Raw genomic sequence first — 16,011 nt, 5'->3', positions numbered from 1 at the left:
CGACCCTAACACCCTGTTTTCCTTCCCCCTGTCAACTTAGTTTAAACCCTCCCTAACAGCTATATTAAACAATTCCACCAGGATATTAGTAACCTTTGAGTTTAGGTGTAACCCATCGTTTTTGTATAAGTCATACCTCCCCAAAATAGATCCCAATGATCCAAGAATTTGAAGCCCTGCCCCCCTGCACCAGTTGCTTGGCCACACATTCGTCTGCTTAATTCTGCTATTCTTACCATCATTAGCGCGTGGCTCAGGCAGTAATCCTGAGATTATTACTCTGGAGGTCTGGTTTTTCAATTTTTTTCCTAGCTCCCAGTAATCTTCCTTCAGGACATCCTCTCTTTTTCTGTCTATGTCATTGGTACCAACATGTACCAAGACTTCTGGCTGCTCGCCCTCTCTCCTCAGAGTACTCTGGACCCAATCTGAGACATCTCGTACCCTGACACCAAGGAGGCAACACACCATCCGGGTATCCTTGTACGGCTCACAGAATCTCTTGTCTGTTCCCCTCACTATGGAATCCCCTATAACTGCTTCATTTCTCCTTGCTCTCTTGATCACGGCACTGGGCAGAGTGCGAGAGTCCCATTCGCTGTGGTCTTCTTCTGTCAGGTCAACCTCTCCAACAATATCTAAGAGGGATTTCTGAGGGGGACTGTCACAGGGGTGCTGTCCACTATCTCTCTATAGGTATTATCAATCACCTCCTCACTTTCCGTAACTAGCTGAAGGTCATCAAGTTGTAGCTCCAGATCCCTAACACAGTCCTTAAGGAGCCTCATCTCAATGCACCCGGTGCAGATGTAATCCTTGGGGAGGCTGGGAGTCTCCCAGGATCCCCACATCTGGCACTCTAAGCACAACACTAATCCTAGATGCATACCTCTAATGCTACTGTTATTACTAAATAAATAAGCCTGTAAATTACCCCTTTATTATGAGACTCAACGGTCGCAGGAAGCCTCTTCCCGTTTCTGCCTAAGCCCGTTGAGCCAAAGCCCTATCACTCTGCAACCTGCTCCAACACTGCCCACTGGATAGTTCAAAGTTTTTCACTGTCAATAAATTACCTTTGGAATGTAGCAACAAGTTGTTCTTTATTTGCATACAGCAACCAATTTACGCACTGTCAGGCTCTACAAATAGCAATAAAATAAAAAGCCAATTGATCATATTTTGGATATGTTGGCTGAATGAGGAATGTTGCCAAAGAACAAGGAAACACTGCATTTTTTTTAAAAAATGGTATTATATGCTACATTCAACTGAACAAATAACTTCAATTTAACATTCCATCCGTATTATACAATTGGATCAAAAACACATTACTCTTCAGTGATGCAACAAAGTGTCAGCTGAGATTATATACTCAAGTGTGGGAGTATGCTACCAACTATTATAATGAGTTCCAATGTTGATTTAGAGGCAAGAGTAAACCAAATTGACACTGAGTGGTAGAAATTAAGACGATAAAAAGGAAAACATCTTGGATTTAATATTCTAGTGTACTTAAAATGAAACAATTGGTTGAAATTTCTCACTAGCTATAGACATATGCCTTGGACATAAATCAAAATAAATTACCTTGTCAAAACAAAATAAAATTTCTTACTGACTACTCATTGGGAGGCCATTTCCTCACAACGATTTTCCTGATTAATCCCAACATTTTATCTTAGACTTGTGGATCCCTGAACAATTCAAATATTTAAAAATTCAATTTGCGAACTTCACACACTTGTATGAGGAAATCAGTTTTAGCCAGCAAAACATCGCCCAGCCTACAATCTGGTCTAAGGATCACAGGAAGTCATGTGGTCCGCTGAATCCGTACTGGCTTTCCCAAGAACAATTCCATGATTCCCAGTGCGTTTCTGCTTCCCTGTCATCTGGAAGTTAATTTCTGACTAGCAGTTATTTAGCTCCCTTTTAAAACCCTCACTGATCCTTGTTCAGAAAACCCTAACTGTAATGTTCAAAAGATTCATGCTTACATTCAAGCTGATGTTCGCTGATGAATAAGGAGTTTTTCATCTTTAGGACTGAACATTTCAACTGATCTTATCAAACATTTCTGAAGGTCAACTGATTAATACCTGAAGCTTGAAATAAATCATTTCTACGTGAATGTAGTTGAAAAGTCAGCATCCTCTGATGGACTAAATTGTGATTTTGTGGATTTCATCCAAATGAGGCATTAGGTGTTAGCTGCTCATTCACTCACTTATTCTGTTTTGGAAGAGAGGGAATAGGCAGATCTACACCACGTAGGGTGGGGAGGGTGCATCATCATGGACCCGGGTCAATAACTGTCGGAGCACAGAAAAATAATGAGCGTGGTCAAGTGTCTGCGTAGCTGACAAGAAGTTAGCTGGCCTTGTTCCCAGGTTCCATACAGCAACCAATTTACGCACTGTCAGGCTCTACAACTAGCAATAAAATAAAAAGCCAATTGATCGCATTTTGGCTATGTTGGCTGAAAGAGGAATGTTGCCAAAGAGGAAGGAAACACTGCATTTTTTTTTGAATGGTCTTATGTGCTACATTCAACTGAACAAATAACTTTCAACTTACCACCCCCAGCCCAGGTGTGAGACAGAACAAAGCAGCACCGCTACCCTGCTCCATATTATTTTTGTCATTCCTATTCAGACTCCAATGCTCAGTGGATGACGGGTGAGGTGGACTTCAGCAGGTTCACAACATGGACCATAAAGTCATACCATTATATGCAAGCAAAGTTTTGGAGCCAAGTATAAAAAAGGCCTTTTGTCTTGCTCTCAGTAATACACATGTCCACTAATTCTAGAAGCTATTAATAAAATGTCAGTGATAGTTGAACCCAATTTTGCCCATCTTCTCCGCAAATCAGCTGCAATTTTTCGAAGTTTAGGTCCAATCTTATGAATGAGGCCCTTCTCCCTTCACCAACCACTTCCAGAAAAACTTCAGACTGCTTCCAAAAGAAACCTATTACCATCTCATAGCAAGCTTTACACCGATGAAACTTCATACCAGTGCGTGGCTGAGGACTGGCAGGTGAATCCTGAGCCTCACTGACCAGATCTCACCCGAAGGAAGCAAATCAGAATTAAACAAGAGCCTTGTCTTTGCAGACCAACTTACCCATGAAGACAGTCCGTGACACAGATAAATAAGAAATCTGGTGGTCTTGAAGTAACCAACAAAAGAGGCTGTCATATGAAGAACAAAGAAAAAAAAGTTACTTTAAAATGAAATCAAATAAACATAAATTATGCATCCCCAATTAAATATTGATGCTTATCGTCTGAATATATTAAATAGTCTTAAGTAAGTATCACAACTAAATTCAGGTGTAAAAGTGCCCAAATGATGTCAGCAACTTACCACAGCACCCCTTCTTCCTCGACTCTTTTCCCGGTTTTTCCATGGATTAAGGTAGTTTTATTTTTCCCTGACAGGTTATTTTCTGTTTGATTGCTATTGTAAATTGTTTTCACAAAAAACAAAACGTCGAAAATTGTCCCTGAACAAAAGCAACAGTCTCAAAAAATGAAGCTCCGCCAGGTGTTTTGCTATTTGTGTTTCCAGACTTAGCTAGCACTGTAGCTGAAGTCTGGAGAGTGGTCGTTAAAATAAGATGATAGGTTTACACTGCGCCACTTTCCTCAGACCAACCGCACGGTCCGGCTCCTGAATCTCAAACTTTCACATCATTTGGGAGTTTTGTGAGCCTTGATCAAAGGCGTTTCCAGGGGAGAGAGTCCGACCCCGTGACGTGATTCGATGCAGAAAACCCGACTTTGCGACGACTGCGAACACAGAGCTGCAGCAGCGGGCGACGAAAACTGAAAATACACTCGAGCTCCTCCTCCGGCTGGCTTCCGCTTCTGAACACCGGGCGGCTGTGTCACGCAGAGTCAACGTTCCCGTCACCGCCCCCTTCTCCACTCTGTTGCAGCTTTCCTTTCACAGCACCCCAAGAACAAGAAGAACGTAATCAGTAAACCCACTGCTTGTGAGAAAAACCGTCTGTGAAATATGTGAAGGGAACGTCAAATAGTGTATGATACATAAAGACTCAAATGAGCACCCGGATTGTGACTAAGTATAGGAGCTATGTCATATGTATAAGGCATGTTGCGAATGCAAAGTCTAGAAGTCGGGTTATTCCTCCAGATTCAGAGCTGTTTCTGTCCCAGGCCAGTCGGAGATCACCTCCTGAACCCAATAGCTCCTATACCACCCCAAGTCATAGTCATACTTTATTGATCCCGGGGGAAATTGGTTTTCATTACAGTTGCACCATAAATAATAAATAGTAATAGTAATATTACTATTAGTAAATAGTAATGGTCATAGAAATAATAAATAGTAATAGAAAATAGTAATAAATAGTTAAATAGTAATATATAAATTATACCAGTAAATTATGAAATGTCCAGGACCACCCTATTGGCTCAGGGTGTCTGACCCTCCAAGGGAGGAGTTGTAAAGTTTGATGGCCACAGGCAGGAATGACTTCCTGTGACGCTCAGTGTTGTATCTTGGTGGAATGAGTCTCTGGCTGAACGTACTCCTGTGCCCACCCAGTACATTATGTAGTGGATGGGAGACATTGTCCAAGATGGCATGCAACTTAGACAGCATCCTCTTTTCAGACACCACTGTGAGACAGTCCAGTTCCAACCCCACAACATCACTGGCCTTGTGAATAAGTTTGTTGATTCTGTTGGTGTCTGCTACCCTCAGCCTGCTGCCCCAGCACACAACAGCAAACATGATAGCACTGGCCACCACAGACTCGTAGAGCATCCTCAGCATCGTCCGGCAGGTGTTAAAGGACCTCAGTCTCCTCAGGAAATAGAGACGGCTCTGACACTTCTTGTAGACAGCCTCAGTGTTCTTAGACCAAGGCATGGGTATTAGATTTATTGGAACACCATCACTTGCAGGTTGTTCGCCCTTTCTTCCTTCAGTCTGGGTCGAGGTCCTGGATTTCCCTAAATGGGGTAACCACATGTTCTTCTGTGTTGCTGCTTAGTAAAGTAACTAATAAGGTATCAAAAAGAAAGAGGGGGTGATATAAGTTGAGAGGTTGGGGGCAGAAAGTTCACCTGAAGGGTAAGTTGTTTTTTGGTTGCTATTTGAAACCTGCCAGCAAAGGAGATCTGTGGAAATAGAGACAATCGCAATTCCTAAGAGGCATTTAGATGGATACTTAAATAGGCAAGGCTTAGTGAGATATGGTCCTAAAGTGGGCAAAAAATGTCAGCACAGGCATGGTGGGCTGCAGGACCTGTTTTGGTGTGGTTCAATTCTGTATGTCTCTATCATTGGAAGCATAGAGTTAACTAAACATCCTCGACTGAGGGTGCATACTATTAAGCTTTCAGCAGTGACTGATGCAATAATCTGTCAAAAGTTGTTCCAGGTGGTGCACATAATTGTGAAAGAATAGGTATATAATCAATATCCAATGAAGCTCTGGTCTTTGGTGGTGTTGGGTTAGCAATTGGATGTCATTCTACTAATGGACCAATATATTTAAATTCACATTTTTTAAGCTGTTATAGAGTATTATAATGAATTTCCCAGTGAATCTCTTAAGTTTAAAGGGAGGAGGGGAAACAGAGCCCCAGTGAACTGAATGGGAGTGTGAGAATCAGGGCCCCATTTAGAGGTGAGTGAAAAGGGAAGGTGGGAACTTGGGCCTAGCTGATGGAAAAAGAGCATAGGAACCATGCCCCAGTGAGGAGAAAGAGAACAGTGGAACTGGAGGCTGGGTGAGTGAAAGGAAGCATGGATAATTAAGCACCAGTGAGTGGGAGTGTGGGAAAAGAGGGAATTGGGGTCTGGCAAATTAGGAAGGGTTACAGCCTACTTTACCTAGTGAACCAAATGCCAAACCAGCAGACCATCAGAGTTTTACTGAACACATTCTAACAACACTGGGGGATAATCTTCACCAGAAGAACTCCAGTGGTTAAAGATAGTTCACTGTCTTCTCAAGGACAATCAGACACAGCTACTTTCTGTTGTCCTGCCAGTGGTGTTTATGTCTGGTAGAAAATACTGACTGACCAGGTGAGTATTTCCAGGATATTCTGTTTGAATTATAAAATCTGGCAACTACTGTGTTTTGCTTTTATGTTTTTCTAAATAGAGCTGAATGCTAAATATAGTAATTTCCCAAAAACAAATTCTTCATCAGTTCTGACATGTCTTTTGTTGTCTGCTTTCTTGGTTAGCATCACTATGCAAAAGTCTTAGGCACGTGTGGAAAAAATCTGTAAAGCAAAGATTATTTCAGTAGTAATGAAATGACAAGTTTCTAAATATCAAATAAATTACTGTTCTTTAAACAGGAAAATAACTAAATCAAATCAATTTTTGGTGTGACTACCTTTGCCTTTAAAATCGCATCATAGAACATAGAAATCTACAGCATATTCCAGGTCCTTCGGCCCACAATGTTGTGCCAACCATGTAAACTACTCTAGAAACTGCCTAGAATTTCCCTAGCACATAGCCCTCTTTTTGTTTAAGCTCCATGTACCTATCTAAGAATCTCTTAAAAGACCCTATTGTATCCACTTCCACCACCATCGCTGGCCGTGCATTCCACGCACCCATCACTCTCTGTGTGAAAAACCTACCCCTGACATCCCCTCAGTAGCTATTTCCAAGCACCGCAAAACTATGCTCGCTCGTGTTAACCATTTCAACCCTGGAAAAAAGCCTCTGGCTATCCACACGATCAATACCCCTCATCATCTTATAGATCAATTCTTTTAGATACACCGCTGTGCAGTTTTATAAGAAAATCGGGTCTAGGCCCAAAACATCAACTGTACTCTTTTTCCGTGGATGCTGCCTGGCCTGCTGAATTCCTCCAGCATTTTGTGTGTGTTGCTTGGATTTCTGGCACCTGCAGATTTTCTGTTTTTAAGAAAATCAGCTGGTAGTTTATTCCTGTTGTGTTCTTTATATGTACCATGGGTTACTCATAAAGACACATATTCTGGAAGAACATAACTAGAACTTTTATTTAACAGCAAACAGCAACTATGTCTAACATACAAGCTTCTCAATCGTTGTCATATCTGCACATGCTCCGAACTCTGTCACGTGACACATGATAGCACATCTTCCTTTCCTTAAAAAGAAAAACAATTAGCAACATTAATCAAAACAAATGCATAATTTAACATGTCTCTATCAGTCTCTCTGGAGGTTTATGAACACGAGTCACACAGTTCTTGTGTTTCATTGTTATTTTCATGTTTTGTCTGGTCTGCATCAGTTAACTGAAACTCTGAAGTTGGCTCTTTCTTGAGGTCTTTGAGAAGAAATCGCAATTCATTCATTAACTGTGTAATCTTTTTTATGCTGAGACATCATTTCAATAAAACTTCCCAATTCCTTCACTTGTGCTTTCACTTCTTCAATTGGATCCTGATTCTTGTCATTCTTTGGCTTCAGATTCGTATTGTACGTACCAGCAAGTTTGGTAACAAAGGGATGGGTCTGGGATCTTCCTTTATGACTTCTTTTACTTTTGCCTTGCGTGTTGCCTCTAAGACCTATTTCTTGGTGCTTTCCCAAAAGAGCTTGGACAGCACATCCTGAAACTCCAGACGGTCATGAAATTTCTGCTCGGGGGAGACCCTCCTGATGCAGGATGACCATCTTGACTTTGTTGCTCTGCTTACACTTTCCATGGTGTAACAATTGATGATTTGAAGGTTAAATTGCCACATCTGGCAGAACGTTACCTTTCAGTTTGGTTGTCCTTCACCCAGTTTGATTCCTTTTGTTTCAGTTTAGTTCCATTCAGCTCATTGATCATTAGCACCAGCTTGTTATCTTTGTTTAATCAAACACTGGGCTGATGGGAACCGGAGTGAAGGAGCTCAGGATAGGATGGATGGTAAAATGACAAAGATAGTGTGCAGTCAAACTGTCAGGAAGGGTAGGCAGATGACAGGACAAAATTGCAGCCACCAGGATGTGCATCAGTGCATTAGGGAAATAGAATCAAAAAGGGTAGCAAATACAGAACTCAAACTGCAAAATTTCAAAGCACAAAGTATAAGAAATAAGGTGGATGATCTTGTTCCACTTTTACAGTTTGTCAGGTATGATGTGGCCATCACTGACTCATGGCTGAAGTATGGTTGTAGTTGGGAGCTGAATGTCCAAGGTTACACGTTGTATCGGAGGAATAGGAAAGTAGGCAGAGGGAGTGGCGTGGCTCTGCTGGTGAAGAGTGGCATCAGCTCATTAGAAATATGTGACATAGGATCGGAAGATAAAACCATAATCATAACGTTGAATCTTTGTGGGTTGAGATAAGAAACTGCAAAGGTAAAAGAACACTGGTAGTTATACACAGGCCTCCAAACAGTAGATGGAATGTGGAGTACAGATTACAATGGGAAAAAGAAAAGGTGTGTCAAAAGAGAAATGTTATGATTGTCATGGGAGATTTTAACATGCAGGTAGATTGGGAAAATCAGGTTGGTAATGGATCCCAGGAGAGTGAATTTGTTGAATGCCTGTGAGATGGCTTTTTAGAGTAGTTTGTCATTGACCCTACTAGGGGATCAGCTATACTAGATTGGATGTTATGCAGTGTACCAGAGGCAATTAGGGAGCTTAAGGTAAAGGAATCCTGAGGAGGCAGAAATCATAATATGATTGAGTTCAACTTGAAATTTGATAGGGAAAAGGTACAGCAGAAAGAATAGCAGTATTTCAGTGGAGTAAAGGAAATTACGGTGGTATGAGAGAGGAGTTGGCCAAGAGATGCTGGCAGGAATGACAGCAGAGCAGCAATGGCTTGAGATGCTGAGGAAAATGAGGAAGGTGCAAGATAGGTGTATTCCAAAAACTAAGTATACTCAGTATGGCAAAATAGTACAACGGTGGCTGACAAGGAAAGTCAAAGCTAATGTAAAAGAAAAAATTTTCAAAAAGATAGAGGATTGGGAAGCTTTTAAAAACCTACAGAAAGTGACTAAAAGAATCATTAGAAGGGAAAAGATGAAATATGACAGCAAGCTACCAAACAATATCAAGGTTGATAGAAAAATCTTTTTCGTGTGTGTGTGTATATACACACACTGATGTTTGTATATTTTTAAAAAAAAAGAGAGGAGAGTAGACATAGGAGTGCAAGAAAATGAGACTGGAGAAATAATAACGGAGGCCAAGGAGATGGCAGATGAACTAAATGAGTATTTTGCATCAATCTTCACTGTGGAAGACACTAGCAGTGTGCCAGATGTTGAAGGATGTGAGGGAAGAGAAGTGAGCGCAGTTACTATTACAAGGGAGAAGGTTCTCACAAAGTTGAAAGACCTAAAGCTACATAAATCACCCAGACCAGATGAACTGCACCCGAGAGTTCTGAAAGAAGTAGCAATAGAAATAGTGGCAGCATTAGTAATGACCTTTCAAGAATCATTGGACTCTGGCATAGTTCTGGAGGGATGGAAAATTGCAAATGCCACTCCCCTCTTTAAGAAAGGAAATTATAGACCAGTTAGCCTGACCTCTGTGGTTGGGAAGATGTTGGAGTCAATTTTAGCATTTATTTCAAGATGCCTAGAATATAAGAGCAGGGATATGATGCTGAGGCTTTATAAGGCACTGGGGAGGACTCACCTTGAGTATTATGAACAGATTTAGGCTCCTTATCTCAGAAAAGATGTGCTGGTATTGGAAAGAGTTCAGAGGGGGGTTCACATGGATGATTCTGGGAATGAAAGGGTTATCATATGAGGAACATGTGATGGCTCTGGGCCTGTATTCATTGGAATTTAGAAGGACGAGGGGGGATCTGATTGAAACCTTTCGAATGTTGAAAGGCCTAGATAGAGTAGATCTGGAAAGGATGTGTCCCATGGTGGGGGAGTGTAGAGCAAGAGGGCACAGCCTCAGGATAGAGGAGCATCCATTTTAAACAGAGAAGCAGAGAAATTTCTTTAGCCAGAGGGTGGTGAATTGGTGGAATTTGTTAGCACAGGCAGCTTTGAAGGCTAGGTCATTTAGTGTATTTAAGGCAGAGATTGATTGGTTCTTGATTGGCCATAGCATCACAGGCTACGAGGAGTGGGGCAGAGGAGAGGAAGAAAAAAAATATCAGGCATGATTTGATGGTGAAACAGACTCGATGGGCCACATGGCCTAACTCTGCTCTTCTGTCTTATGGTCTTGTATACCTACAAGTCATCAAGTTTTATTTTGAAAAGTAGCCTATCACTTAATATGTTACCTTTTTAAAAATACTAGAAATTCTGTGACATTTAATTTTTTGGAAAATGAATTTTTGGAAATCTAAAATTTGTTCTTTTCTATTGAAACACAGATACAGAAGATGAAAGATAAACATCTAAAACAATATTTACATAAAAAAAAATCTAAGGTGCCTAAGACCTTTGCACAGAACTGTAAATAGATCACTAGGCGCCTCCGTGAAGAACAGAAGTTCTCCTTCTGTTGCTTGACAGTTAACATAAACAAATGGGCTGGTAAATTGTTTTACTGTTGCTGTAGATCTTTGTGATGTGAGTACAGGTTCACAAGATGATGACTGTGAGTTCAGCTGGAAGGTAGTGTGTCAATCTTCATAAGCTGGTGAGTATCTTCACAACAGAATATAGAACACAAATAGCACGGCACAGAAACAGGCCCTTTGGCCCACAGTGTCCATGCTGACCATGATGGATATGATCCACATGCTTTTCTAAGTGGCTCATAATGTTTTGCATACATTAATGGTGGCGTGCTCGGTAGCAGTGGCCTCTGTGGGTCCAAACAAAGGTGTAATTGTTTGTCCTTTACGTGGTTTTTTTTTACTATCACTAGACACTGCTAGATATTAAGAGCATTAGGTACTGCAGATCTACCCCATCAGGGAGTTGCTTGATAGTGGTGGAGCCAGACTTACTGTGTACTACGTTGCCTGCCACAGCCACCCAAGGAGGAAGGCGTCAGAGGCAGTGCACAGTCCAACAAACAGTGCAAATTATCATCTTGGAAATTTTTCTTGAGATCTCAAGTCTCTGGACAATTTTAATGTCGGATACTGCAAGCCCGGTTCATTGGAAAGACTGACGAGGGAGCTGTGTTGCCTTGAGTGTTGTGTGGACTAGGCCCTCATGCCTCAATGTTGCCTGTTGCAGCTGCTCAGGGGAGGAGGCGCCGCAGGAGGTGCGGTGTGGTGTGGCTGGATTGGAGGCTGGCCCCTCCCATTGGTGCTGCACTCCTGTGTTCACTCGGGGGAAGACAAGCTGGATTGTGTTTGCCTGCGGCAGCATTAGCACATGATGAGAAACTGCTGCATGCGGTTTTTGTGGAAACTTGGCTTCAGGACAACATTAATCTACAGACGATGACATTCAGGGTCTTGGGCTATATTACTTTGTGACTGTATGACTGCTGTCATTATTGTATGTGCTTTGTGCTGTGTGTGACTGTTGGTTCTGTGTTTTGCACCTTGGCCCCAGAGAAATGTTGTTTTGTTTGGCTGTATTCATGTGTATGGTTGAATGAAAATTAAACTTGAACCTGTAATCAACCTATGAGATTACCCCAGATCTGCCACATATTGAGGATCAGAAATATTCTTCCAAGATTGGGCAGCCCAGCGTCATTGAGGATTATTCTTAAAATGGCAGAAGGAAACCTATTCAGTCTGTTTTAGGAGAAATTAGTCTGGAGTAAAAGCTGGCAGAACTGACAAGAGCAGAGAGTTTTTAAAAAAAAATCAAAATTATTTGAGTCTCTCTGAGCATTATAATGCAAGAGAGTATTGAGAAATTAAATCAAAGTTCAAAGCAAATTTATTGTCAAGGTACATATGTCATCATATACTATCGTGAGATTCATTTTCTTGCAGGCATTCACAGTGAATACAAGGAAACTGCACACAAGGATGGACAAGCAACCAATATGCAAAAGACAACAAAGTGTGCGAATACAAAAAAAGAAAGCAAAATATTAATAATAAGCAATTAATATCAAGGACGAGTTGTAGAATCCTTGAAAGTGAGTCCATAATTGTGTCAAATATTCAGCCAGATTAGAAAAATAATTTTAGATTATGGTACTCCTTTTGTGCCCCTCCCAGTTCAAAGTGCAAGTCTTGGACTCTCATCTGCCAGCTGGACTACTGTCAGCAATTAAATGTTGGTCCACGTTGTTAATGAAATACCTTCAAGATGAGATTTCCACCCATACTGTGCAGTGGGACACCTCTCTGGCAGCAGAGGTGACGGTGACAAATTGGAGACTACCAGTGAGTCTCCTTGGCTTTGAAGCAAGGGAATGGGGGGAGGGGAGTTTTGGTACCTCAGGGAAGGGGAAAAAGGAAGGAAAATGGGTGCAGTAATGCAGAGGGGAACATGAGAGTGTTAATTAAGGGCGGAGGAAAGGAGAATAATAATATTTGGAAGCATTGAATAGCAGGAAAACTGTCAAATTAATATATTGCAACATACACAAACTGCTGGATGAACTCAGCAGGCCAGGCAACATCTATAGAAAGGAACTGATGAAGGGTTTTGGCCCAAGGCGTTGACTGTTTTCTCTTTTCCACAGATGCTGCCTGGTCTGCTGAGTTCATCCGGCATTTTGTGTGTGTTCCTTTGGATTGACTCTGTACTGATTGCTCATTTCCATTTCCTCTCCTGACAGTCACCCATTTTTCTGCCTCCTGCAACTTAGGGGTGCCTATCTCCCAGTAGTTCTTATATTTCATCCTCTCAGTTTCCCATATGAGCTGAGACTCCAATTCCTTAATACATTCTTTGAGGAACTGCAGCTCAGTGCTCCTGGTGCAGATGTGGTTATCCGGGAGGCTGGAGGTCTCCCAGAATTCTCACATCTCACATAAACAACACAATTCAGCCCCTGGAGCTGTTCTGACTGCTCCAAGTACTACCAAACAAAGAATGAAGAAACAGCTTACCAGATATGTGCATCATGTAAACTTGATGAGCCAAAGCCTCCCCACTCTAACACTGGTCCACTCCAACAATGGCTGCTCCACTTGTCCCTGCTGTACTTTTATTTAGCTTTGCTACTGCTTGAGGCCTCCTCTGCCAATTCGACTGTGCTGCCACTGACAAGATAAACAGAACAGAAGCATGATCTGGATGGGACAGTATTGCATTGTCTGAGTCAATTTGTCAGTGAATCAAAAGTCAGTATTCCTATGGAAAGGAGCATGAAATAAGGCAATTCAATTATCTTCCAAAAAATATAGGTATACATTTGGTTTTAAACTTTAACAGAAGCAAGTAAAATGGTAAAACATAACATTCCAAAATTTCTGGATGACTCCAAACTGAGTCTCCAGTGGTTGTTAAGTTGATGGAGAAGATCCTGAAAGGCAGGATTTATGAACATTTGGAGAAGCATAATATGATTAGGAATAGTCAGCATGAAACATAGAAAACATAGAAAACCTACAGGCCCTTCAGCCCACAATGCTGTGCTGAACATGTCCTTACCTTAGAACTACCCATAGCCCTCTATTTTTCTAAGCTCCATGTACCTATCCAGGAGTCTTTTAAAACATCCTATTGTATCTGCTTCCTTTACTGTCACTGGCAGCCCATTCCACGCACTCACCACTCTTGTGTATATTTAAAAAAAAACAAACCAGCTTACCCCTGACATCCCCTCTGTACCTACTCCTAAGCACCTTAAAACTGTGCCCTCTCATACTAGCCATTTCAGCCCTGGGAAAAAACCTCTGACTACCCACATGAGAAATGCCTCTCATCATCTTATACACCTCTATCAGGTCACCTCTCATCCTCCATCGCTCCAAGGAGTTAAGGCCCAGTTCACTCAACCTATTCTCATAGGGCATGCTCCCCAATCCAGGCAACATCCTTATAAATCTCCTCTGCACCCTTTCTATAGTTTCCACTGTAGTAAGGTGACCAGAACTGAGCACAGTACTCCAAGTGGGGTCTGACCAGGGTCCTATGTAGCTGTAACATTACCTCTTGGCTCTTAAACTCAATCCCACGATCGATGAAGGCCAATGCACCGTATGCCTTCTTAACCACAGAGTCAACCTGCGCAGCAGCTTTGGGTGTCCTATAGACTCGGACCCCAAGATCCCTCTGATCCTTCACACTGCCAAGAGTCTTACCATTAATACTATATTCTGCCATCATATTTGACCTACCAAAATGAACCACTTCACACTTATCTGGGTTGAACTCCATCTGCCACTCCTCAGCCCAGTTTTGCGTCCTATCAATGTCCCACTGTAACCTCTGACAGCCCTCCACACTATCCACAACACCTCCAACCTTTGTCATCAGTAAATTCACTAACCCATCCCTCCACTTCCTCATCCAGGTCACTTATAAAAATCACAATGAGAAGGGGTCCCAGAACAGATCCCTGAGGCACACCACTGGTCACCAACCTCCATGCAGAATATGACCCATCTACAACCACTCTTTGCCTTCTGTTGGCAAGCTAATTCTGGATCCACAAAGCAAGGTCCCCTTGGATCCCATGCCTCCTTACTTTCTCAATAAGCCTTGCATGGGATACTTTTCCCTTGTAGAAGGGTTAGAGGTAGCAAAGCATCACAGAATCTTCTCCACTTGCTGTTTGCCTCTTTTGGACTGATTGTTGGTCTGCGAATGATAGCCAGAGGACAAACTTGCTGAGGTTTGCAGCAGGGAACAAAAGTGGGATGTGAATTCTGAACCCCAGTCTGACATGTCCAGATGGAAGCCTTGTTGGCTAGCTACATGTTGGAGAACCAGATAGGCTGGCTCGATAGCTGGCAGTAGTTTGGGGAGGACAATAAAGTGGGCTGCCTTGCCTACACTATCATGGTCATCCTGGCCCCATCAGAAGATGGTAAACCAGTGATGAAACCCAAGGTGATACATGAGCCCAGGGGTGCACTGGTTAGGGGAAATGGACTGGGCACATTAAGGGCAGGCAGTGATGAACTGATATACATCTGCGATCATGGTCCACTAGACTGTCTCAGAGCGCGTGGCTGCTGGTACGTACAATTGTTAGGTGCATCGGCCGAAGCAGTCTTTTGCTATAGGGTTTTTGGAACTGGGTGGATAAGAGATGAAGTTGAATGGCTTGAAGTGTGCCCAGCAAGCATGACATGGATTGATATAGCCAGTATGCTGTATGAAGATGAGGTTCTGGTGGTCAATGCAGATTATTAAAGGTTTGATATATCCCATTAGCCAATGTCCCCGTTCCTCCAAGGCTTATTTAATGGTGAGTCGCTCCCTATCTCCTACTCCATTATGGCACTGTTTAGAGTTAAACTTGTACAACAAGAAAACACAAGGGTCTGTCTTCCAATCTGGTCCTTGCTAGGAGAGGATGGCCCCAATGCCCATGATAGATGTGTCAATAGACAATAGGTGCAGGAGTAAGCCATTCGGCCCTTCGAGCCAGCACCGCCATTCACTGTGATCATGGCTGATCATCCACAATCAGTATCCAGTTCCTGCCTTATCCCCATAATCTTTGATTCTGTTATCTTTAAGAGCTCTATCCATCTCTTTCTCGAAAGCATCCAGAGACTTGGCCTCCACGGCCTTCTGGGGCAGAGCATTCCATACATCCACCACTCTCTGGTGGTGTCCACCTCTACCACAAAAGAGCTGGAGGGGATTCAGATGGTGGAGAATGGAACAGGAGTGAAGTGTCTCTTGAGCTCCATGAGTGGCAGCAGACTAGGTTATCGATGAGGTAGGTGACCTGGAGAGGGAGATCCGAGGAGTGGCAAGTTGTCTGTAGTTTCTGATAAAGCAGTAGAAGCTGGAGACCAAGAGGTGCCGTAGTGGTTTGAGTGAGCACAATTGGGGCCATTCAACAACAACGCACACTTTCTCTTGATCTGTGGTTATGCCTTGGGGTGAGAGGACATAACACTAGGAAGGAAATGAGTGGGGTATGGAACTAGCATTTCTCTAACTTGCAGTACAACTTGTTTTTGAGGAGATG

At 42.4% G+C, this 16,011-nt stretch overlaps 1 protein-coding gene across 1 annotated transcript in view; it reads right to left on the bottom strand.

Moving 5' to 3' along the window:
* Positions 1-3,864, bottom strand: part of slc40a1 (solute carrier family 40 member 1) — a 57,435-nt gene extending 53,571 nt beyond the window's left edge. The window contains exons 1-2 of the mRNA XM_072261698.1: positions 3,376-3,864; positions 3,133-3,200 (exon numbers count right to left, since the gene is read on the bottom strand). Coding sequence (XP_072117799.1) covers positions 3,133-3,200; positions 3,376-3,418 — 111 coding nt within the window. The 5' untranslated portion in view covers positions 3,419-3,864. The remainder of the gene's footprint in view (positions 1-3,132; positions 3,201-3,375) is intronic.
* Positions 3,865-16,011: the final 12,147 nt, after the last annotated feature.

The sequence above is a fragment of the Mobula birostris genome, chromosome 6 (genome assembly GCF_030028105.1).
Source record: "Mobula birostris isolate sMobBir1 chromosome 6, sMobBir1.hap1, whole genome shotgun sequence".
Taxonomy (NCBI): domain Eukaryota; kingdom Metazoa; phylum Chordata; class Chondrichthyes; order Myliobatiformes; family Myliobatidae; genus Mobula; species Mobula birostris.
The sequence above is the reverse complement of the archived record's forward strand: the minus strand, read 5'-3'. Positions and strand labels throughout refer to the sequence as shown.